At 38.6% G+C, this 24,012-nt stretch overlaps 1 protein-coding gene across 1 annotated transcript in view; it reads right to left on the bottom strand.

Moving 5' to 3' along the window:
• The window catches only part of SdhB (Succinate dehydrogenase, subunit B (iron-sulfur)), a 105,068-nt gene that overhangs the window by 51,392 nt on the left and 29,664 nt on the right, over positions 1-24,012 (bottom strand). The window contains exon 4 of the mRNA XM_067153559.2: positions 23,431-23,626. Coding sequence (XP_067009660.1) covers positions 23,431-23,626 — 196 coding nt within the window. The remainder of the gene's footprint in view (positions 1-23,430; positions 23,627-24,012) is intronic.

Below are 24,012 nucleotides of genomic sequence, written 5' to 3' on the forward strand. Positions count from 1 at the left end.
GGAGGAAATATTTTAAATTCCAAAATGGCATAATTTAATGTGGAGCAAATATATGAGCACTGTACAATCTTCAAAGTAATAAAGTTTGCTAGATAAAAAAACTTGAAAAAACAAAAAGAAATTAAATACAGTACCTCTTTTGTAATTAAACCAAGGACAATTTACACACAAGAATCTGCTAGATCAACTAGTACTCAAAGGGTTAAAATAGGGTTAAGGCCAGTACAATTTGTAAATACAGTACAGTAAAATGAAACACTAGAGTAATCATTTTAGTCATCATCACCATCAATGTCCCACTCCAGTCGCCCGGGTGTGGTTTCTTATTTTAGTACACAATAAAATTCGTAATAGTAGCATTTCCTTTAAACGATTACACTAAAACCTCGTTAATTCGAAGTTGTTGGGACGCTAAAATCAGACTTCGAATTAACAACCGCCAACTCTAAATTCAGAAATGACAACCCTTGCTGCATCACAAAATATCATCCTACAAGTATTGGGCCATGTGCCCCGTTACGGTTTTGCGCTTTCTTTCCATCACTTCATTGGACGTCCTATAGATCTGTGTCCACTTGGTTGGCAGCATAGGATCTCCTTTGGTAGTCTTCCAGATTCCATCCTTTGAGCATGACGGTTCCAGTTTTCTTGGTAATCATAGATGTAATTGATTACTGGTTTCACATTGTCCCTTAAGCACATCCTCATTTCTTATACCATCCCATTTTGTATAGCCTGCTGTTCTGCGCATGAACGTCATTTTCAGTGTTGCCAACTTAGCGGATTCTAAATTTGGCGGAATTAGAAGACTGCCGGCGGAGAAATATACCATTTAGCGGATAGCGGATTTTTTTGGCGGAATTCTAGATTTATTATAGCGGGATTTAGCATTTTATCTATATTACTTTTAAAAAATTGTACTCCATCGGTCTCTGAGCTATTCCGTATTTCTTGTCAGGAGCTAGCAGTCACATGAGGAAAACATGTTATTTGGATTTGATGTTATGAGATCGTGGTATCAGATTTGTAATGCGTGGGGAAAGAGTACTTATCTGTTAGTTGACGAATGATGACAGATAATGAAACTGTGAGAGAGTAGCATTTATATTTATGCTATGAAGGAAGACTGTTTAATGAACTGGCCTGTTCTGTGTGTGGCCCCTGAGGTAGGAGATTCACCTAGTTTGCACCCGGCAGTAAAACGCCTACAAGTTTTAGCTCGCCGACTCACAGGCAGGGGGTTAATACTAGTGAAACTCGCAGATCGGGTGAGTACCGTCATTTACTATTATTATTATTATTATTATTATGTGCGTACGGACCCAATAGATCACACAAAGCTCTAACGACTCTGTTTTCCGAGTTGCCAAACAGCTCTCATCCTTTCTCCGTGGGTCCTTTTTCGTTCTTCTGTCCACTTTGCTCCAGTCTTCTTTTTCACTTCGTTCTCTGGTTGCATTTTCCATCCATTAATTTTTTTCCTATACAGGTTTTTGTCCGTGGTGTCATTTGAGTTCATCTGGGCTTTTTCCAGATCCTTCTTCACTTCCAGTACCCATGGAATATTTTTTTAGATGTTCTATGTAGGTGAGAATCTTGTGTGTTAGTCTACTTGCCGGCAGTCTGCGGACGTGCCCATAAAATTTGAGACGTCTTTTGCGGATGTCTGCTGCAATGTTGGAAAGGTCTGTAACTTTGCGTGACCTCAGTCTATATCCATCTTCTGTTTTTCAGGGGCCGAGAATTTTCCTCAGATTATTATTATTATTATTATTATTATTGCCCATTATTTGAGATCAGATTTCTTGGCGGAATTTTAGTAGTATTTAGCGGATCTTGAAAATATAAGTTGGCAACACTGGTCATTTCATGTGCTGTAATTCTGGAAATGTCTTGAGTTCTTACTGTCCATGCCTCACTGCTGTAGCAAAGGGTTGGTCTGGCTAGTGTTATAAAGACGTAAGCGAGTGTATTTTCGGACAAGAGTTGGCTTCATGATGTTCTGGTAATTTTGATTATTTTTGCAGAGATACCAATTTCCCCTTGGCAAGATAAATTGTATCAGAGATAATTGAATTCGTTGACTCTTTCCAAAATTTTATTATCTAAAACAGATTTTACTGGGGATAGGGTCCTTCCCCTTAAAGGCCATTATTTTGTTCTTTTGTGGTGAAATGATACGTCAAAATTTGAAGAGACTTTCTGGAGATTAAATACTGACCACTGAAGATCAACTGATGAAGCTACCAATGCAACATCAGCAAAGAGTATGGCACCTAGATGTATGAGATATCTGCTGACTGGGATTGATCCATGCCTTTCATGCCTCCATTGCTGCATTATGTTGTTCATATAGATTATGAACAACAAAGGAGAAAGTCCACAACCTTGACTCACACCTCTGCTGATCGGTTCCCATTCAGTCTGATGATTACCTAACTTTACTGCAATAAGGTTGTCACCGTACATGTGTATGTGTTATCTATTAACTGTTGTGGGACATTATCTTCTGCTAAGATATTAAGAAGTCAGTTCCTGTTAACTAGGCCAAAGACATTCTTAAAATCAGCAAATGCTATGTGCATTTCCAAGTTAAATTCCCTGTGTTTTTCTGCTAAGATTTTCAAAGTAAAGTAAGCATCAGCACAAGAGCATCCCTTTCGAAATCTGTGTTCATTTCCAATCACATTTTCATAACACCTAAATAATTTTTCTTTGACAATATTAGAGTAAATTTTGTAACCTGTGTTGAGTATACTTATCCCTCTGCAATTACCACAATCTTTCACACTGCCCTTCTTATGAAGAGGAATAACTATAGCTTTTTGCCAATTCTCTGGTGGCCTGTTGCCATTCCAAATTAAATTTATGAATTTGAGAAATCTTTGCTTGAAGATGTCACTGGAGTATTTGAAAAGTTCTGCATTTATTGAGTCTTCTCCAGATGCTTTTCCATTTCTACGCACTAGCTCCAGTTCGAGTGTAATGGTTTCCGAAGACTTCAGTCTCCAGGTGTAAAACAAAGTTTTCCCAATTCTTCCGTGCTTTTTCCACACTTCCCTTTTTGCTATTGCTCTCTTGTGGTGATATTTTATCTTTAATTTACTAGTTGACAAAAAAAATGTATAAGCATTTCTTTTGTCTGAAATAACCTTTTCAATTTCATCCCAGATTCTTAAATCCTTTTTTTACCTGCCATTTTTTCTTTACTCCCAAACTCTCGAAAACAGACTGCTTTAAAACTGAACACAAATCAGACCACTCCATTTCCACGTTGTCACTAACTGATGTCATCTGTGTAAGATTATTAAGTCTGTTGTGGTACAGCCATTTTCTACTGGGGTCTCTTAATAGGTTGACCTTGTGAGAAGTTTTAATTTCTTGTGTTGTTTTTCTTTCTTTTATACCATCTAGGCCTCAGACGAATAGGTGCTACTAATAGATAGTGATCCGTTTCCAATTCAGGATCTCGATGGACTCTTGTGTCCAAGACTAAATCTGCCAATACGTTTTGCTTTGTTACACTATGATTCACGCACATGTGTCACATGGGGGAGTGTGTTGTGTCTGGCGCGTTAGTCCGTGCCTTGCTACGATACCAGTCGTGTCACAGGCAGTGTTAGGCGCATTCTAGCCTCGATACCTTTGGCGTCACAGTTTTTGCGCCTTCCGTGCTGGTGTAATGTTTTAGTAAGAAGTAACACAGTGAAGTTATAATGGCTAATAGGCGTAGTGAATCTGTTCTTTTGAGCTGGATTGAAGTTGAGGACGACGTATTTACTGATGTTGACGACAAAGACTTTTCTTCTGACTGTGTGATGCTCGTACTGAACATTCCACGCATCAAACTGATACGGAGTAATCCAACGATTCAGAAAGTGATATTGATACAGTACTAACTGGTACCCAAATTCTTCACCCTATACCCTCCAACTGGTTTTTTTTTTGCACCCAAAGGAACCACAGTGCAGCCCTCAAGACAACGGAAAAACTTGAAACATCCATCCGCTACAGCCATAATCATTACCAAAAAGACTAGGGTAATTATATGTTTTCAGATGTTCCCAGGCAGTAACCAAGATGTGCCTACTGCCCAGTCCGGAAAAAACAGATTTACGTCAGCTCACTGTGATGTGTGAAGATGCTCAATATGCAAAGAACACACTGGATTAAAAAAGTAGTATGCAGTGAATGTTTTTTGCAAGAAGTTGAAAGAAATGAGTGAACAGGACAATGATAGAAATAATGAAGTTTACAAACCATGATCAAATTTGTATTGTACTGTAATATGTATTTCAAATGCCAAGGTTCATCGTTCCTTTTCATAATATTTAGTAATAGTTATGTAGATTTATATAAATATAAAGGGGTAACATGAAACCAGTCTGATAAAACAAAATTATAGTTACCTTCTAAAAGAATGAAAACAATGTAGGAGTCAAAATTGTAGTAGCAAATATTTAGATAATAAACAATTGTGGATATACCGTATTTACGCGAATAATACCCGCACATTTTTTTTTTAATTTGGGGCACGAAATTGGGGTGCGGGTTTTATTTGCGTCAATGTTGGCACTTTTTTTTTCAAAATCAGCCTTCCTAAATTTAGGGTGCGGGATTATTCGCGTAAATACGGTGGCCGGGATTATTCGCGTAAATACCCGCACATTAAAAAAAAATTTGAGGCACGAAATTGGGAGCAGTTTTTTGCGTCAAAGTTGGCATTTCTTTTTTTTTTTTTTCAAAATAAGCCTACCTAAAGTTATGGTGCGGGGATTAATCGCGTAAATACGGTATATAAATATGTAAGTATATACTGTACATACCTAGATATACAATAAATAACCGAAGACTGGTATAATGTATTCAAACTGCCAAGAAGATCCCGTATAAGTACTAAAATCATATACCAAGCTGATGTTAGGGAGCGCCTATACACGCTACCTCTCGCGTGAGGACAACACTACCGATAACGGGTTAAAAACCCAGACATATATTTAACACAAATACCAAGAAGAATAAATAACTTTGTACAGTACCTGAAAGTCTGCAAATGCTTAATGGTCCAGAACGTTTTTTTGTCACACATTAGGCTTAATGCCTAAGAATGTACGAGAGGTTGCTTCATCTTTTTATTATAAACACTAGCTACGAACTGCTCCATATGGGCATAGCCTTAATTGTAGCATCATCAACATCACTTGTCCTCATCACAGAATCCAGCATGGCTAGAGCGGCAAATACATAATTTTTCAATGGAATAGTTGCCGCCTACGCAGTATCTTCGTTGTGTTCAACATCAGCTTTAGCTGCACCTCCCTCTGGCGTCACGTGATGACAGCTGATCATCATGGCGGGATCCCGCTCTTCTGAAGTAGTCTCCGCATGGTCTATGGCGATATATTTGGCGAATGTTATACAGACATCGGACTTTTGCCGCAACTCCTCCCGTTCATCTTCATTGTCGTCTTCCCCTTCTACTTCATTTAACAAACCAAAACCACACTTGACAAAGCCGTTCTTGATTGTCAAAGGAATAGCGCCCCAGGCAAGTGTCACACTCCGCATTTCATCCATCACGTTCCACTTGTGTATTTCTCCTGCCAGAATATTCCTAGCGGCTTCACTGAGAAAGTAACAAACCTGTCTCTTTCTGTACGCACATTTCAGAGATGAAATTATATCTTGATTTAGAGGCTGCAAGTAGCTCGTAGTGTTAGCCAGCAGAAAAAGAAGACACACATGTTTTAAAATTAAATTATGTTTGTGCGCAATGCACTGATCCAACAAGAGAAGTATTTTTCTGTCCTGGCATGCCATTTTGTGCTCAAGGCATACCAGCCACTCCTCAAAAATTTTGCCCGTCATCCAGGAAATTTTGTGTTGTGATTATTGGGATTTGATTATTTGGACTCGGAAGACGGCGATAAATTATGTATGTAAAGGATTTATTCTATTGTTTGTTTTGGTTTTCCTCAGTATGTGAATTTTGGAATTGTTTAATTTGCTTGAAGTCAATATGATTTTGAAATTATTTGATTGTCATGGTAATTCTGGTGCATCCTGTACCACACGCGCCACATCGGCGTGGGAGATTTCCGGTTTCGTAAAGTTGCACAAATTTCATAATTTCTAGAGGCTTCCTAAATGTTCTTTGTCAGCACTATTTTTTCTGCGCTCCTATTGGAGAAAATAAAAGGAAATGTGATTGGTAGGTGAAGGAAATCATCGTACGCTCATTGGCCGTGGTAATATTTCATAATTTCCGGGGAGAAGCGTTGTCGCTGGAGCCTTGCTCTGCGAGGGCGTCTTTTCTGTTTGACCACTGAAGGGAACGGTCACCTTCCAAGGTACGGGTCTTCTGGGCCCCGCCATCCGGTAAGCACTGATTAATATTTTTTAACTTTTCTGGTTTTCAGTTTCTGATGTAGTGTTTCATTTTATTTATCTTGCCGGAGTGTACCCGTATTTCCTTCTGCTTCCAAATGTTATAATTATGACTTAGCCGTTTCGGTAAGTCGCCTCACTTTGTCAAGAGATAGTTCCCGTTTGTTGTTTGTAAATTAAATGTTATACGCCTTTCGAAGTAATTTTTATAAGTAAATTTTTTTTCTCGGGACTATCTCATTCATTAATTCCGCTTCATCGTGGATTATTCATCTTTAGGTCGGGTACCCTTTCTCAGAAGTGTTTTTGAGGGGGCTACCCACCGAAGATGCTCTGCTCCATGATTACACGTAAATTATTTTTCCTCCTTTGATGTATCTCTTCAGTTTAGTATAACGTTACCTTCCTTTATTTATTTCGAACTGTTTTGGGTTTTTGAAGGTAACGCCACGACTGTGGAACGTCATGTGTGATGTTCCGGTGTAAAATAAATTTAATTACTAAATGCTACCCTCATGTAAATTGTAATGGTTGTTGAAATTATGCCGTCATTATTTTAATTGTATCTTGGTTATTGCTTTATATATGAAATCGAATCTTACTTGTTAAGTAAAGTTTAGGATTACATTGACTTCGCTTCTTCAGTGTTACCAATACCTTCCACCGCCTGGATATGGTTCCCAGCCGCTTCCCGGTTATCCTTTCTTAATAGTCATGTTGGTTAAACTGTTTGTTTATTTCCTGTGATTAATGTGCTTGCAAATTTAATTTCGTACATGTTGACATGCCTAGTGTACTGTACTTTTGGTGAAAGCATTACGGTAGCAAACATTTTCTCTTCTTTAAACCTATTAATTGTAACCTTACCCTTTGGAGAGGTTGCTGTATGTTAGCAGAGCTTTGGGTTGCTGAAGAAGCAAAGTTGACGGTAATTCGGTGATTATAACCTAAAATTTAATTCAAGTATTATCTCGTAGTTTCCTTTTTTTATCAACATGTCTCGTGCTATCCCAGGGCCGTTCCATTTGAGGAAGGAGGAATTAGCTTACGAACTTCGTATTCGTAAGTTGAATTCGACAGGAAAGGTTAAGGATGACACGAGCTTGTTGAAACAATCGCTAAATGAACCTGTTTTTGTCCCAGGGTTATCAACAGATGAAGTGTGCGCATCTTTGTCGATTGTTAGAGATAAAATTGTAGAATATAAAGCCATTATTATGTCATTTTGTTCTTCTAAACCGTCCGATGCACAGTTAGCACGTGCGAAAGGCCAAGTGCAGCATTACGTGGACAGGATTCGCGATCTGTTGGCGCATAATTTATCTGAAGATGAGCGATGCGAGTGCGAATCGTTGTTATTGCAGTTTTGTGATATTTTTGATAAAATTGTTGGATTGCTGGAAGGTAATTCTTTGCCTAGCTCAAGTTCTATAGTTAATGTACCCGTCCAATCTGAAACGTGTGACAGTGACACTGTATCTGTATCTACTGCTTCACAAGTTAGTGCAGTGGTCACTTGTAATGATGTTCCCGTGCAATCTTTTCCTGCTGTAGTTACCAGTGCTTCTCTGCCCGTGAATAATTATAGTGGTGCTTCTTGTACGCAAGTTGCTATGTCAACTGTTCCTTTGGGAACTGTTAATTCTACTGTGTCTTTATCTCATCCTCCGGTTGCGACCCAAGTTGTTTCTCTTCCTATTGTACAAAGATATCCCCATGTCCAAGCGTCACCTGTAGTAAATTCTTCAGGGGTGTCACAGATGTGTGAAAATGTGTCGCAAATGCGAATATCTGTGCCGGTTTCTATGCAATCTAACCTCAGTCCTAACCTCACTTTTAGTACACCTACCCTATCCCAGGAGCGTTCTAATCAAGATTTCCTTACTACTGTGGTGCCTTCTTGTAACCAATCCAGTGCTGTTCAGGTACCTACTACTCCTGCTGCTTCTCAAATTTTTTCAAACTTGCCTCACCCATTAACTGCTATATTTAAGGGTGTATCTAAGTTCACCGTTAATTCGATTGACGAAGTCATAGTTTTTTCTACGTTTTTTGGTCGAATTTAAAGATCAGAGTGTAGTGTATTCCTTAAGTCGTGACAATTTCTTCCAAGTCTTATATCCACATGTATCTGGAGCTCTTTCTGAGCATGTCATAAGAGCCATTTCAGAAAAGTGGACAGTTGACCAATTTCATGCACATGTGCTTGAGTTTTTTATTCCTTCCCGTGCTTTGTCTTCTTTGGTTCAAAGGCATTATTTTCGAGTACAGTATTTGAATGAAACATTGTCGGAATACATCCAGGACATTAAGTTCAATGCTCGGATCTTCATGCTAAACTATTCTGAGTCTCAAATGGTTGCTAGCATTATTGAGGGTCTTGCACCAAATTACCGGTCGTATCTTGCTCTGTCGCCTCGACCCGCTACGTTCGCTCAGTTGGAAGCTATTACTGTTTCTGCTGAAGGCATTAGGTATGCCGACCAGTTACGAGTCGCCTTGGCTCCTCCTCCTATGAGCATGTCTTCTCAGGTCACTAGTACTGTTTCTACTTCTTCCAAGCCACGTAATTCACGTGCATGTTATAGTTGTGGTTCTACGGATCATTTCCAGCGGAATTGTCCTAAGATTGGGCCCTTAGGCAATTCAAAACCTGTCATGGGTGGTCAACTTCAAAATTTCCAAAGGAATTGTCCTAAGATTGAGCCCTTAGGCAATTCAATTCCGAATGAGAATAGAGTTTCTCTCTCCACTAGTTCTTGCAGATATTGTGGGTCAAATAGACACTTTTCAAGACAGTGTCCTCGCAATTCTTCCGGTTCTGGGCGTTCTGGTAATAGTAATCCCAGATGACTAGCCGCCGATCCTGGTGCCAAAACTTATAGTGTACCTTCATGTTTCGTCTGTTATCGCTGTCAATTAGTTGATGATTTACCCGACCCTGTAGTCGATTATAAGCTTCAGTCTGACCCTAGTGTCAGTTTTCCAAAATCTTGTGGTATTTCTGCTATTCCTCCATGTAAATTACCTTACATTTGCCTAGAAGTGAACAATGAACCAGTTTGTGCTTTAGTTGATTCTGGAAGTAGCCTCACCTTGATGAGTGAAAAATTGTATAACTCTGCGAAATCTGTTTGTAAGTTCCCTGCTTTAACACCTGTGTCTTTAACCTGCCATACGGCTAATTCTAATTCCTTGAATTTGATTGGAAGTCTGAATCTCAAAATTAGAATACGTAATTTCACATGGAAAATGCCCGTGGTAGTGGTGAAAGATTTATCTTGTCCTTTCATTCTCGGTGCAAATTTTATTGCCAAAACTGGTATGGTTTTGGATCTTCAATATAATAAATTCCAGTTTAAGTTTTCTATGAGGATCTTTACATTGTGTAACCGTTCTCCTATCCTTCCTTATCATGTCAGTGCTGTGTCTGAGGACACAAGTGAACCAAAAGCTTTCGACTTTGATCATTTGCCTGATGATCAGGCCAACCAGCTTAGGAATCTTTGCGATAAATTTCCTGATGTGTTCACTGACAAGTTAGGTGTGACCAATGTTTTGGAATATAAAATTGAAGTAACTGACAATGTACCTGTTCGTTCTCCTCCATACCGGTTGTCGCCTCCTAAGATGAAAGCCCTTAAGGCTATCATCGACCAAATGCTTGCTGATGGTGTAATACGTCCTTCTAAATCTGCGTACTCTTCGCCCATATTTCTAGTCCCTAAACCACAGGGTGGTTTTCGGCCTGTAATAGACTATCGAATGTTGAATAAGCGAGTTGTGCTTCAATCTGTTCCACTTCCTGACTTGCACTCTTGTTTCTCTTGGTTTGCTAATGCCAAAATTTTTACCACTTTTGATCTGAATCAGGCGTACTATCAGATACCTCTTGCTGAGGAATCCAAGCATCTTACAGCTTTTGCTACTGACTGGAACCTCTATGAATTTGAGCGCGTGCCGTTCGGACTGGCAACGGGAGCTGCTGTTTTGACCCGGCTGCTGGATAACGTGTTGTCAGACATTAAATTCAAATTCGTTTATAATTATCTTGATGATTTGGTAATTTTTAGCGAAACTTTTGAAGAACACCTTGCTCATATCAATGAAGTCCTTGAAAGACTCCGTAAAGCAGGACTAACCCTTAAGGCTAGCAAAGTGACTTTCGCACAGCCTCAGATGTCCTTCCTAGGCCATATCGTGTCCGAGAAAGGCGTTTCGGTTGACCAATCTCGTACTGCAGCTATCCAAAATTTTCCTACTCCTAAAGATGTCAAAGCTGTCGCTAGGTTCGTTGGTATGGTCAATTTCTTCCGTAAATTTATCCCCAATTTTGCTGAAAGAGCAGCCCCATTAAATGCCTTGAGGAGAAAAGATGCTAAATTTGAGTGGGGTGATGCCCAACTTGAAGCTTTCTATGATCTGAAATCTGCTTTATGTAATGCTCCTGTGCTGGCGATGCCAGATTTTTCTAAACGTTTCATTCTTCAAACCGATGCCTCTTCTACAGGTATATCTGGTGTTCTCCTTCAGGAATTTGAAGAGGGACGTCGTCCTATCTCTTATGCTTCGCGTAGTCTAAATCCTGCTGAACGCAACTATTCTATATATGAGTTGGAAGCCTTAGCTGTTGTTTTCTCCTTGGAGAAATTTAGAATGTATCTTGAACATCTACCTTTTGATCTTGAAACAGACAATCAGGCATTGAGTTGGGTACTGGCCAAGCCAAGAAGAACTGGTCGCCTTGCGCGTTGGGCAGTACGCATCTCAGCTTTTCAATTTGAAGCTCGTCACATTCGTGGAACTCAAAATGTCATTGCCGACACTCTTAGTAGAATGTTCTACCCTGACGGTTCTGATCCTCAATTAGAATCCGCTGATCCCTCTCCTGAACAAGTTTCGGCCTTTGTTAATGTGGTTTTGACCAATTCCCCTGTCCCTTTCAAAGATATCTCTAAACATCAGGAAGACGATCCTGAATTGAAGGGTATTATTGACAGAATTAAATCTGGTGAACATGTCAAAGCGTATGCCCTCAAAAATGGTGTTCTGTGTTGTCCTGCTCGTGGGCGCAGAGACCCCAAAATTGTTGTACCTTCTAATTTAGTCCCTGCTCTTTTCAAATATTTCCATGAATCCCCTGTTGGCGGACACCTTGGTGTATTTAAAACCAGAGAGAAAATTCGTAAGCATTTTATTTGGAAATCTATGGATGGTGAAATTCGCACAATGGTCAAATCTTGCAAAACCTGTAACATCAGTAAACCCGCTCCTAATACCCGCCTTGGTCTGTTGTCACCTGAGCAAGCTTCTCGCCCAATGGAGAGACTATTTATCGACTACATTGGACCATTTCCGCGTTCGCGGACCGGCCATCGTTTCATACTTGTGTGTGTTGATGCGTTCTCGCGTTTTACATGGCTGTTCCCTACTCGCATGGCTAATGCTAGTACTACTATTTCTTGCTTAAAACAGATCTTTGCTTCATTTGGACCCTGTCAATTTTTGGTGAGTGATAATGCTAGAGCTTTTACATCTGTGCAATTCCGTAATTTCTGTTTTGATCTATCTATCTCTCATGTGACTACCACACCTTATTATCCCAGGCCTAATTATGCTGAAAGAGTTAATCGGAACCTAAGATCTGCTCTTATTGCATACCATTCTTCTGACCACTCGAAGTGGGATTCTTCACTTAATTGGCTATCATTTGCTTTCAATACTGCTGTTCATGAAAGTCACAAGCAAACTCCTGCTTCATTGATGCTAGCGTTCACCCCTAATTCTCCACTTTCTAATCTGTGGTCCATTAACGATCTCCTGCCTGATGTCGCTAATCCAGAAACGATCCGTGCTGCTTGGCATCGTGCGCGTAAAAATTTGAAGGTTTATTACGCTAAAGTTCAACGTAACTATAATCACGGGCGAAGACCGCACAATCTGTCTGTGGGTGACCAGGTCTATGTGAAGACTCATCCCATTAGTAGTGCTGCGGACCATGTAATAAGCAAGTTATCCCCCAGATTTCGAGGTCCCTGCACAATTTTGAAATTTTTAACCCCTGTATCATTGTTAGTCAGTGATCCTGAAAGAAAGAGGATCAGCCGTGTGCATTTATCTCAGATAAAAATTCCCTAGTTATGAGATAATACTTTAGAAACTATTTTGTTTTGGGGTAGTGATAAGGAATTAGTTGTAAGCAAATTTTTAATTAGTGCGCACAATTTTTCGGGTTTTATAGTTTATGATTTAGTTAAGTCTCTTTAGTTGTAATGGAAAGGTCATTTATGATCACGTTAGATATAATTTAGTATGTATTGTGGGGTAGAATTATGATCTTCGTAACTAGGGATTGTTGTCAAATTGTGAAATCAGGGTAAACTCCGGCAAAGTTTTTGAGTTTCTTTAAACTATTTCCTAAATTTCATCTTAAGTTATCCATAGTGCTTGCCGGAATGGGGGGGCTAAGATAGTCCCAAACCTGTGGGGGAACCTCCCAAATGAAGGTCGAGGAGACACCGGTTAGGTGCCTCCAAGCTCTTGTCCACCAGGGTGGCTTTAGCTTTATATTCCCTGTCTGCTGCGGGTAAATTTCTGTTGCAGTGGCCGGAGGGGGATACCCTCCCCATTTCTGCTGTCGTGCCTAGTGGAGAGGTACGTTATGTCTTGGGCCCTGCCGTTCTGCACTGCATTCCAGTGACCTGAGGCACAGATGACAATTACTGTTCTTGCCTGACAACTTGACGTCTGCATGGTGGTGACCATCATCCCATGTCTTGATCCTGAATAGTTACCAGACATACACTGGCGTGGCCATTAGTGGCACGTGATATCACCTATACTTGGACATGTCAATTTACAGCGCTGTAAACCGGATATACCAATGACGCCAGTCGTGCTAGGCTGTGCGCAGTCACCCAGTTTGAACTGTAATGTAGAGGCTGAAGACAGTGGCCACGTCGTCAGTCACATCAACAGCAAGAACTCGTGGTGCTACAGTGTAAATAAACTGGAAAAACCAAGAATTCAATCCAAAAGATGTCTCTTATTTTGTGTAAATTTTTTTTTCAGTGAACGTTTCATTTTTTTATAGAAAATAATTTCAGTGTGGTGTTTTATGAACATAAGGACAGAAAAAAGAAATTTAAAAAAAAAAAAATCTCTTCAGTGTATATTTTATGTGCTTTCTGTTTCAATGAACATTGTTATATGTCCTTTGTTTTCAGTGACATTTTTCCTTTGTTTTTCAGTGTTTTTTTTTTTGGGTGTTTTGTTATTTTCTAAACTATGCTGTAACTGAACTGCTAAAATTGTGATCAAAATTTTTATTTTTGGAGCGGTGCTCCAAATTAAAGGGGGGGAGTATGTTGTGATTATTGGGATTTGATTATTTGGACTCGGAAGACGGCGATAAATTATGTATGTAAAGGATTTATTCTATTGTTTGTTTTGGTTTTCCTCAGTATGTGAATTTTGGAATTGTTTAATTTGCTTGAAGTCAATATGATTTTGAAATTATTTGATTGTCATGGTAATTCTGGTGCATCCTGTACCACACGCGCCACATCGGCGTGGGAGATTTCCGGTTTCGTAAAGTTGCACAAATTTCATAATTTCTAGAGGCTTCCTAAATGTTCTTTGTCAGCACTATTTTTTCTGCGCTCCTATTGGAGAAAATAAAAGGAAATGTGATTGGTAGGTGAAGGAAATCATCGTACGCTCATTGGCCGTGGTAATATTTCATAATTTCCGGGGAGAAGCGTTGTCGCTGGAGCCTTGCTCTGCGAGGGCGTCTTTTCTGTTTGACCACTGAAGGGAACGGTCACCTTCCAAGGTACGGGTCTTCTGGGCCCCGCCATCCGGTAAGCACTGATTAATATTTTTTAACTTTTCTGGTATTCAGTTTCTGATGTAGTGTTTCATTTTATTTATCTTGCCGGAGTGTACCCGTATTTCCTTCTGCTTCCAAATGTTATAATTATGACTTAGCCGTTTCGGTAAGTCGCCTCACTTTGTCAAGAGATAGTTCCCGTTTGTTGTTTGTAAATTAAATGTTATACGCCTTTCGAAGTAATTTTTATAAGTAAATTTTTTTTCTCGGGACTATCTCATTCATTAATTCCGCTTCATCGTGGATTATTCATCTTTAGGTCGGGTACCCTTTCTCAGAAGTGTTTTTGAGGGGGCTACCCACCGAAGATGCTCTGCTCCATGATTACACGTAAATTATTTTTCCTCCTTTGATGTATCTCTTCAGTTTAGTATAACGTTACCTTCCTTTATTTATTTCGAACTGTTTTGGGTTTTTGAAGGTAACGCCACGACTGTGGAACGTCATGTGTGATGTTCCGGTGTAAAATAAATTTAATTACTAAATGCTACCCTCATGTAAATTGTAATGGTTGTTGAAATTATGCCGTCATTATTTTAATTGTATCTTGGTTATTGCTTTATATATGAAATCGAATCTTACTTGTTAAGTAAAGTTTAGGATTACATTGACTTCGCTTCTTCAGTGTTACCAATACCTTCCACCGCCTGGATATGGTTCCCAGCCGCTTCCCGGTTATCCTTTCTTAATAGTCATGTTGGTTAAACTGTTTGTTTATTTCCTGTGATTAATGTGCTTGCAAATTTAATTTCGTACATGTTGACATGCCTAGTGTACTGTACTTTTGGTGAAAGCATTACGGTAGCAAACATTTTCTCTTCTTTAAACCTATTAATTGTAACCTTACCCTTTGGAGAGGTTGCATTTTGGATGCCTTGTATTTGCACGGAAAGTGCCTGATGACCTTAAAACATCGTGGGTTCTCAAACTTGCCTGCGGCAAGGGGAGGAAGTCTCTCTCTTCTGTCCGCATTGCAACACAGAAGGATTGTGACCGTATCCTTGCAAGATTTCCCGCCGTGGCACTTCTCTCCTTTAAAACCGTAAGTCCGTTTGGTCTCGGCATTAAAAACAATGCAGTCTCATCGGCATTGAAGATATTGTTCGGTGCATACGAATTGATTATGTGAGCCACGTTCTCGCCAACTGTCTGCATCGCTAGTGTTCACCGATTCTGCTTCTCTGCACACTGCCTGCTAAGTGATATTGAGCCTTTCATTAAGAAGCTCTGAAGCCACCCGTTTGAACACAAACTCCAGCCCCATCTTTAGCGCCAGTTCATTCGAACATGCCGAAACCACTCTATCAATTCCACTTCCAAATCAGTGTGTTTAGCTCCTCAAATGCGCATTCGCTTTGCTGTATTTACACACTGCATTTCTTGAGCTTCTATGCTCTCATTTTTTTTAAACGTTGAAAGCGTGGACACAAGAATTCCAAAGTCTTTAGCCATTTCATTTTTTGTTTGTTTTTGTTTTTTGTCCTTTGTCAACCTCCCTTATAATTTTTATCTTCTCGCTCAGTGTCCTGGAAGAATACTGATGCTTACCCATTTCACAAATCAAAATAGAAACACACATGCCCTAAACTAAAATATTACAATCAACTAAAACACGGTTCTAATAAAATATAACAACTTACTTCAAAGCCTATAACTACACACTAAAACTCAAAGAAATGAGTGACTACAATAATACACACCGAAGTCAACGTTCAGAAAGATACCCCTGCACGTTCCAGAAGACACGTTCTATCGTGACGCGAAGAATTTTTTAATTTAAATTGCGCCGTAGGATATCATTTTTAACAAAATGAAAGACAATTTCGAATTAAATGTCTGAAATTCGATCATGGGACCGACGTTTTTTGAATTACCTCCATTTTGAATTAACCCTAGAACGGCGGATCGTCTTTCCGGAAGGCTGTGCACTGTTTCATCAAGTGCGATAGTCTTTCTGACAGACGGTGTCTTTCTTCTGCCATAACTTTATAACTGGAAGCCAGATGGCACTAATATAGATAACAGTGAAATACTGACACTTTTATCTTCACTTTTGAAAGTCTTTGAAAAATAAGCAAAAGTATGGAGAAGTTTAGCTGTAGAAGTTAAAGTACTTTCATATGTTCTTAGAATCAAGATGGCAGCTCGCTTTGTTGACTATTCTGAAATTGACCGCTTGATTTTCAACGATCTTAGTGACAGTACTGATGGTGACAGCGATTGTGTTAATTCCGAGGAGGAAATTATTCCTGAAAGTAGTGAAAGTGACAGAAGTACAAGGTGCCTCGGAAGTAATGGGAAATTCCGATAACCGGAATAATGTTCAAATTGGTGCAGGTTATGTTATTAGCAGTACGTCAATATTTGAAGAAACCAGTGAAGGGATTAAGTGTTAACTGTTGATATGTGTATATTGTTATAAATACTTTGATCACAAAAACAAACACACACACACAGAAAAAGAAACTGCCCTAAGAAAACTAAGATAAGCTGTAGCTTCGAAATTCATGAAAAGAACTCAAAATCAGTTTCAAGAAAAAAAATGTTTTTTTTAGCTTTTGAAATGAAAAGTGAAGAATTGTGTGGGGGAAATGTAAGAACATACCTGTGTATTTCAGAATATCATATTTCAGGAATAAATTATGTAAGAGAAATTATTTTCTTAGAGCAAAATATTTCAACAATTCCCTTTGTTCAAAAAATTATAATTGTATATTTCGATAGTTAGAAATCATGACAATTTTTAAATTATTTCTGACATCTTCATGTAGATCAATCTTTCAGCTTTCTAATGGTGTATAAAATGGATTTATTGGGATTAATATGAATTTACAGGTATGATTTTATTTTTGTAGTGTATATTGCGGAAAATAACTGCAGCATTTGACATATAAACCGGCAGCAGTTCTAGGGTTAAACCATTTAAATAACATGCAAAACCATACCTCATGTTTCCGGGAACGAGAGATGCTTCGAATTAGGTGGCATTTTGAAAGACCCAACTCGGGTAATAGTCATCGCCACAGTTGCGTGATTACGGAAAAAGGCCTTGAATTCCTGAACTTCACAGGATAAGTTGCACCTTCGGGGAGCAAGCCGTTAGCCTGAGGAATGTTCAGTTTCGCTTGCTGGTTAGCAGAGAGATTGCTGAAAAACAATGAGTCCGTTTGTGCTTGCATTTCACATTCCATTCAGAAGTTCAAAATTTATTTTGCGTTGGGTGGTACAGTGAAGTGTAGCAAATATTTTTCGCATGATATGGTAGCCTATATCTGGATTAGGAAGATAATAGTTGAAACTGACTAGTGTGGCGCATATTTGTCTTGCGATAGCCTAGTTACGGATACGGACGAAGTCGCAAAATCCCTTACTAATGAACACAAAATTAAAATCCGTCCGAAAGTGGACTGGCATCTGCATCTTTAAATGTGCAGAGGTTGTGAATGTTGAACTCACACCTTCGAGTTTTGTCTCGATCACTGGAGTTAGTCGTAGTTTCGTAGACTTCGAAACGGCGGTTCGAAGTCATTCCTCTCGGTTGCACATGGTCGAGTGTAATCTCCAATTCATTGTGTAAGAGTGTGACTACAAAATAATGCTTAATAACCCACTGTTCTAAAATAAAAGGCTGCCACTAACATTTGTTTTAGAAAGAGTGTGATCTGCAATAATACTTCCAATATTTTTATTGGCCCCGGTGCACAAGTTTTCATGTGTGTTGCCTGGTGTTTATTACACCTTTCAGTACACTTTTTATTTTATAAGCACAAGCAGAAAAGATTTTCAAATTTGTTCTCTCGTGTTTTTCATACCTTTTAGTACTTTCCTCTCAGCTTTAGAAATTGTAGATATAATTTTCACAGTTCCTGCAGATACACGACATAAAATGACACGTCGGAAAAAAACGTATCTAGTATTTCCATATCACTGTTGGATAGTTTCTATTCGAACATTCAGTAGTACACTTTCTCGCTTCCTTGTCCCCTGCAGAAACATCTTAACGAAGATTTACTGTACTTCATTCCTTCAGGGGTAGCAGTAACACACTTGAGCTCCTATATCTGCTGATATTTTTATCTGCAAGATTTCTACAGGCTCAAAGAGAATTTCTCCAGCATTGACCTACACTAGTGTCAGAAAGTTTAGACTCACCCATGAATGATCACTTACCCTTAAAGATAGGGGCTATTTATTGAAAATGAACATGGAAATACCTATGTTTTTAGAACTAGTTTTATTACACATTTAACTAGATTTTCCTTTACACTGATCATTCACAGGGAACTAGAAACACAATCAAAACTTCTTATGCAATCACGCACAGCTTGCAGCACACGAGAATCGGTCTCGAGAGCGTTGCCGATCGCCTCCGCTGAAAGAATTGGAGCAAAGTCGGGCATTTTAGATTACATGTTCCACTCATTTGTAATGGGGGTTGCATATGTAGCAAAGCACATCTTCCCCATCGCAAGTTCGAATAATGCACGCCTCTAGTATCCAGAGTAGGTATACATCCTATCTACAGTTATTCACAAATTATGCAGAATTATTCAGCTGAGATGTCCACCCCAAACAAGTCGTGAACAGTTTAAGATACTGACATTCTGTTTTCACTTTCGTTAATGGTATTAAGGGGTTCATAGTTGAACATGCAGTACTTCTCCAGGCTTTTCACAAAATGTATTGGCTCTCACGTTTTCACATGAGAACGTTATTTCGTGCCAATGATATACTATCACGTTTACAGTCTTAGTTACTGGTACGTCGCACAGCTTGCACTACAGGAGGATCGGTCTCAATTCTCGCTAAAGTCTCGAGAGTCTCGAGCGAGAGCGTTGCCCATCACCATCTTGAAGAATAGGATGGCAGCTTGTGGATGATTATAAAAATGATAATTGTACCGGGAGGTACACCTCAACCTCGCACATTTAAAAGAAGCGCCTTAAGGAACACTATCTACCGCACAACTCTTGAAACCGCTAATGCATAAAGTTGGGACATTGATCAGGAGATGTCTCTACTATAAAAACAGGTCATGCACTCTGGTGCAAGGTGGATAATTAATGATTTGAAGAAGTTTTGTGTTTATAGGTTTTCTCAACTAAATTAACTTTCATTTATTTTGGTACTTCAAGGTTTGCAACACTTCTTCTCTTCCCGCCAGCTTTCGAGTCTGGCCAATCACAAATTTTCTGTAATTATTTTTCAGCCAATTATAGGCTTCTTGTAGCTTTTTGTTCTGCCAATAAAATGAGAGGGTGTGTCCGGATTTAGTCCAAAGTCAGGCATTCTTCGGCAGGCAGAACATCAGCCCAGGTAATGGCCACCAGTTTTCTATCTCTGTAGCTATCTCCACAAATTCACATGAGGGGAAGGTTCTAATCTTTAACTATGTAACCATCTGTTTTCTAAAATGTAAACTTTCTTTCTGCTAATGTAAAATTTCATAAAGACTTAAACTGTTGATTCGGGGATAGAGAGTGCGTTACCCTCTCGAGTTCCCCTTCAATTTTTGTCTTGCGGTGAATACGATTTTGTAACTGTTTTTCTTCCTGTAAAACATTAATTAACTTTCCTTCTAGTCACCTCAGTAGTGTGGGATTAGCCTCGGTATCAACGGCCCACAAGGCCAAGTAGGGTTTTAAAACTTTGTTTTCAAGGAGCACAAGTGTACGCCCCCATACATTTGAGTTGGGGCCAGTAATTTAACCTGTTTTTCTTTTCACAAAGGCCAGTAGTATGGGTACTAGATACTCCTGCATTAACTAGACTGTAAATTGTAGGCCAGAGATAAGGTTTTTGTAAAGTTGCCTTGAGTAGCCTATAAGAGTTTGAGAGCGCAGCCTCCTTGTTTGAAATTGTAGAGCATGTAAGCTCTTCCCTGAGATTTGTGTAAATTTTGAGTGGTGCCTTTGGAAGGCCGTAAATTGTTACTGTTGGAGCCAAGTGCTCGAAATGGCATATTGGGAGATCTCTCTCCTTATCTAACTAAACGCAAAATTTGCGACGTAGTAAACTTGTAAATTTGGAGCTTGAAGCTCAAAACTGGTAAATTCCCTATTTTGGGGTTTTTCTATTCTTGTATCAAAATTGTTATTGTACCTGATAACTTGCTCCTTCACCTAGTGAAGAATTTTGTTAAGTTTGTGATCTGAAAAGAAATATAACCTTTATTTTAAAGTTTTAAATTAATCTTTGATATTGTAGATAGACCCATTCAAGCCCACACCTTCTTTCACCTCTCTGTGTTCCACGGATAACCCCGGAACAATAATAATGCAAGTGAAATTCCAGAGAAAAAAAAAAAAAAAAAAAGAAGCAGGGGGGGGGGGAGGGCATGGATGTCAGCAAAAATGACATAACTGAAAATTACAGGTAAACTAGGCAACCCATTACAGAACCCTAACAGTTTACAAAACAACTGTATACAATAATAATAATAATAATAATAATAATAATAATAATAATAATGGACGAATTTAGTGCGGAAAGACCTACAATACCTAAACATTGATCACGTTGACATTTACAACCGAGATAAATTCAGAAAGTTAGTCAAGACATCTGACTCTCTCCAGTCACTAACAACTAAATCACTGCGTCCAGGAGTAGGAATGAAATGGACTCAAGAAAGAAAAGACATCCATAGCGCTAGAATGAAGGAATACTGGGCTAAGAGGAAGAAAAGGGCTCACCAGAGTTAAGAACCACGTGGTCCATCGTAGGCCTAAACGAAGAAGAAGAATGGTAGTAGTAGTAACAATAACAGGAGAACTAAGAATAATAGTAATAAAATCTAAAAGTACAGTTCAACGTCACTGATCTAACCGGAACTGTTGCGTGGTGAAGAGTTAATGGATAAACTAGCCAGCTGGTCTTACACCAACGACAGAGTATTACACCACATTGCATTCTTTGCTGGAGTGGAGATGTAAGGACTTCATTAAGATAAATTCCAAACTTCAAGTATGCAAGGGTTTAAACAGAATTTAAACATATATGTTTGTATATTTCTAAATAATTGTGTGCGTGATTTGACAGAATCTGATGATCTTACAAGAACAAAACATGTCCTATTATGTTGTTTATTTTTCAGGTAGTTTATGAATGTATTTATTCAAAAATTAGTTTTGACAGTCTGAAGAACCAAATAGTTATAAATTAACAGAGTCAAAAGTGAAAGGTAATGACATCAGATACCACAAAATAAAATGATTTCAAACAAGTCGGAAATTCATTGACCTCCCTTGGTAAACTGTTCCTTGAATTCCAACTGTATCTTCATATAATGAACCTTCCTACTTTTAAAAACTTGCATTCAATTCTACTTGTCCACTTGCTATCTCTCCATTGACAGCTCGGATCATACCACTTACATGATTTGCTGTCTCCTAACTCCCAAGTCTTCCCAGCTCAAAGTTTGCAACACTTTTGTCAATCATCCACAACAAAATTCACTGCTTTCCTTTGCATCCTTCCCAGTTTTCAAATTGAATACCGTATTTACCAATTGTAAGCTGACCTTTTTAATACTTTATCTTTGGTTTTAAAAATGCCCCTCGGCATAGATTCAGTATCGTTAACATGGCTGGTGAAGTACAAGACTCCCTTTATCACCGCAACACGAAAAAGCAATTAATCTCATAACTCAAGAAATAACTCCTCCAGTCTGGTGTATTGCACAATTAGCATTGGACTGCATTCATCAAATTAGACCTATTCTATGGTCAACACCAACACCTTCTCATATTAAATTTTATCAAAACTGATAAACAATGTATGATTTCTTTTAACTTTTCATGTATCAACAGTAAACAATCATATTTCGTAGTCCACACATTTTACCTCGGGAATTTTAAGATGTTTTGTTTTTATGTATACTAGCTGAAGGTGACCCAAAGAAAGGGTTAAACATGTCCTAGTTTTATGAGTGTACATCCCGTTAGTTTTACGTTGCTTGTATCAATACTGTAACACACACAAAAATGTTAGGCAATAAATTGTTACCTCTTGAAAGAGATACAAGCAGTGCGAATCTAGAAGACAGTGGCAGAACCAAGCTGTTTTCCAGTGCACTCCAGTGAGATTTTGTTTGAATACAGCTGTAAAACATGGAGCGTAAAATCAGCATAAACAGACTGTCTCGATATTTGAATTGCAATCCCAGCTAAGAAGGGGAAGCTGTATTTTACAAACCTATATCATCCTTCTCACACTGTTCAGGATCCCTTTATTATAACTTGTCCTCACCATGCTCAGATGTAGCAGTTATTAAATTCTGTCATTTCCAGAACCTGGCCAGTACTACTCCCCAATTTTTATTTGTTTGTTTATTCATTGCTAATTTCTTACCTTACTTGACGCAGTTAAGTCTATAAAGACTTCTCTTACTTTGAACCAAGTTTAAATACTATACAAAATGCTATGATACCAACTCACACCTACACACACATTGCCTCCACATCATTGGATCCTTGCGAGTGTACTGTCTATTGCACCTAAAACACCAGCAAAATGGCATATTTCACACAAGTTGTGAAAATTCCTTGATCTTCTACTAAAGAAAATAATCTCATGGATGCTATCTGTTAACAATTCTACTAACGAAAAGCTTTTTAAGTTCTAGCATTGTCCCCAAACATTACACGAAAAATCATTGGTCATGTGTTTCAAAAGTGTTGGATCTCAAATGTGCTTGACAGCAAAGACGACTATGCTCTGTATGAAGACAGTGACAAAGAAATAAGTGATGAATCTGAATTATTTGAAGGCGATGACTTGAACAATTAAATGGCAGAACATTTATATCTTAAGCTGTGTGTGCTCCATTAATATTTCCCCCCCCAATTTCTACTCTAACTGGGGCCTTACAAGCAACTTATATGCCCTCTCGTTTACATCTTCCCTACATCCCCCTAAATATACTCGTAACCACATGAAGAGATCTGTAACCTTCATTTACAACATCCTTAATGTGATTACCCTGATGAAGATCTTTTCTTATATAAACACAAAGGTACTTACCAGTGATTCCCATGAGGTACTTTCACTCCATTAAAACAATAATTAAAACTTCAATGCTGTCTAATCTATGAAACAATACTAAACAGAAAAGTTATTTTAAAGTAAAAAAATAACCTAAGTGTCCATACCAGTTTCTTACGGTCCTCAATCGACTGCAAGTATTGCTGTGTGCCACTAGCAGTTTCATCTTTACGCTGCAGCCAAGGCTGTATAGAGCGATACTGGTTATAGAAGTTGTTCATGTCTGGGACCAGATCCTTCACGACATACATATGAGGGAGAGGGTAGATTTTACTAGCCTTGTTCAGATTTGTGTCAATCTTGCTGGAAAGATTTAATTTTAAAAAATTATACAAATATATTCATACTTACTATCCTTCAATTCTAGAATTGCATAAAATGATTTTAATCATATAATCAACCAAAAGATCAATATTATATTCAAAACAATAATACACAAAATCTTGTACTACAAAAACATGTAGACCAAATATTTTAAGCAAAGTTATCATTCAGAATATAGAAGGAATTTTACCAAATTAGAGTGCTAAGTGCATATTTCAATTACAAAGAATTGCAAAAACTTGTTCACAGATAGTAAAATGTTCACTGTTTTGAAATTCATACAGTGTACTCCTGATTATTTGTGTGCACATTATCTGGTTTGCTGGTTTTCATGCAACTTTAAAGTTGTTGAACTAGGCTTTTGG

The sequence above is a fragment of the Anabrus simplex genome, chromosome 9 (genome assembly GCF_040414725.1).
Source record: "Anabrus simplex isolate iqAnaSimp1 chromosome 9, ASM4041472v1, whole genome shotgun sequence".
In the NCBI taxonomy this organism is placed as follows: domain Eukaryota; kingdom Metazoa; phylum Arthropoda; class Insecta; order Orthoptera; family Tettigoniidae; genus Anabrus; species Anabrus simplex.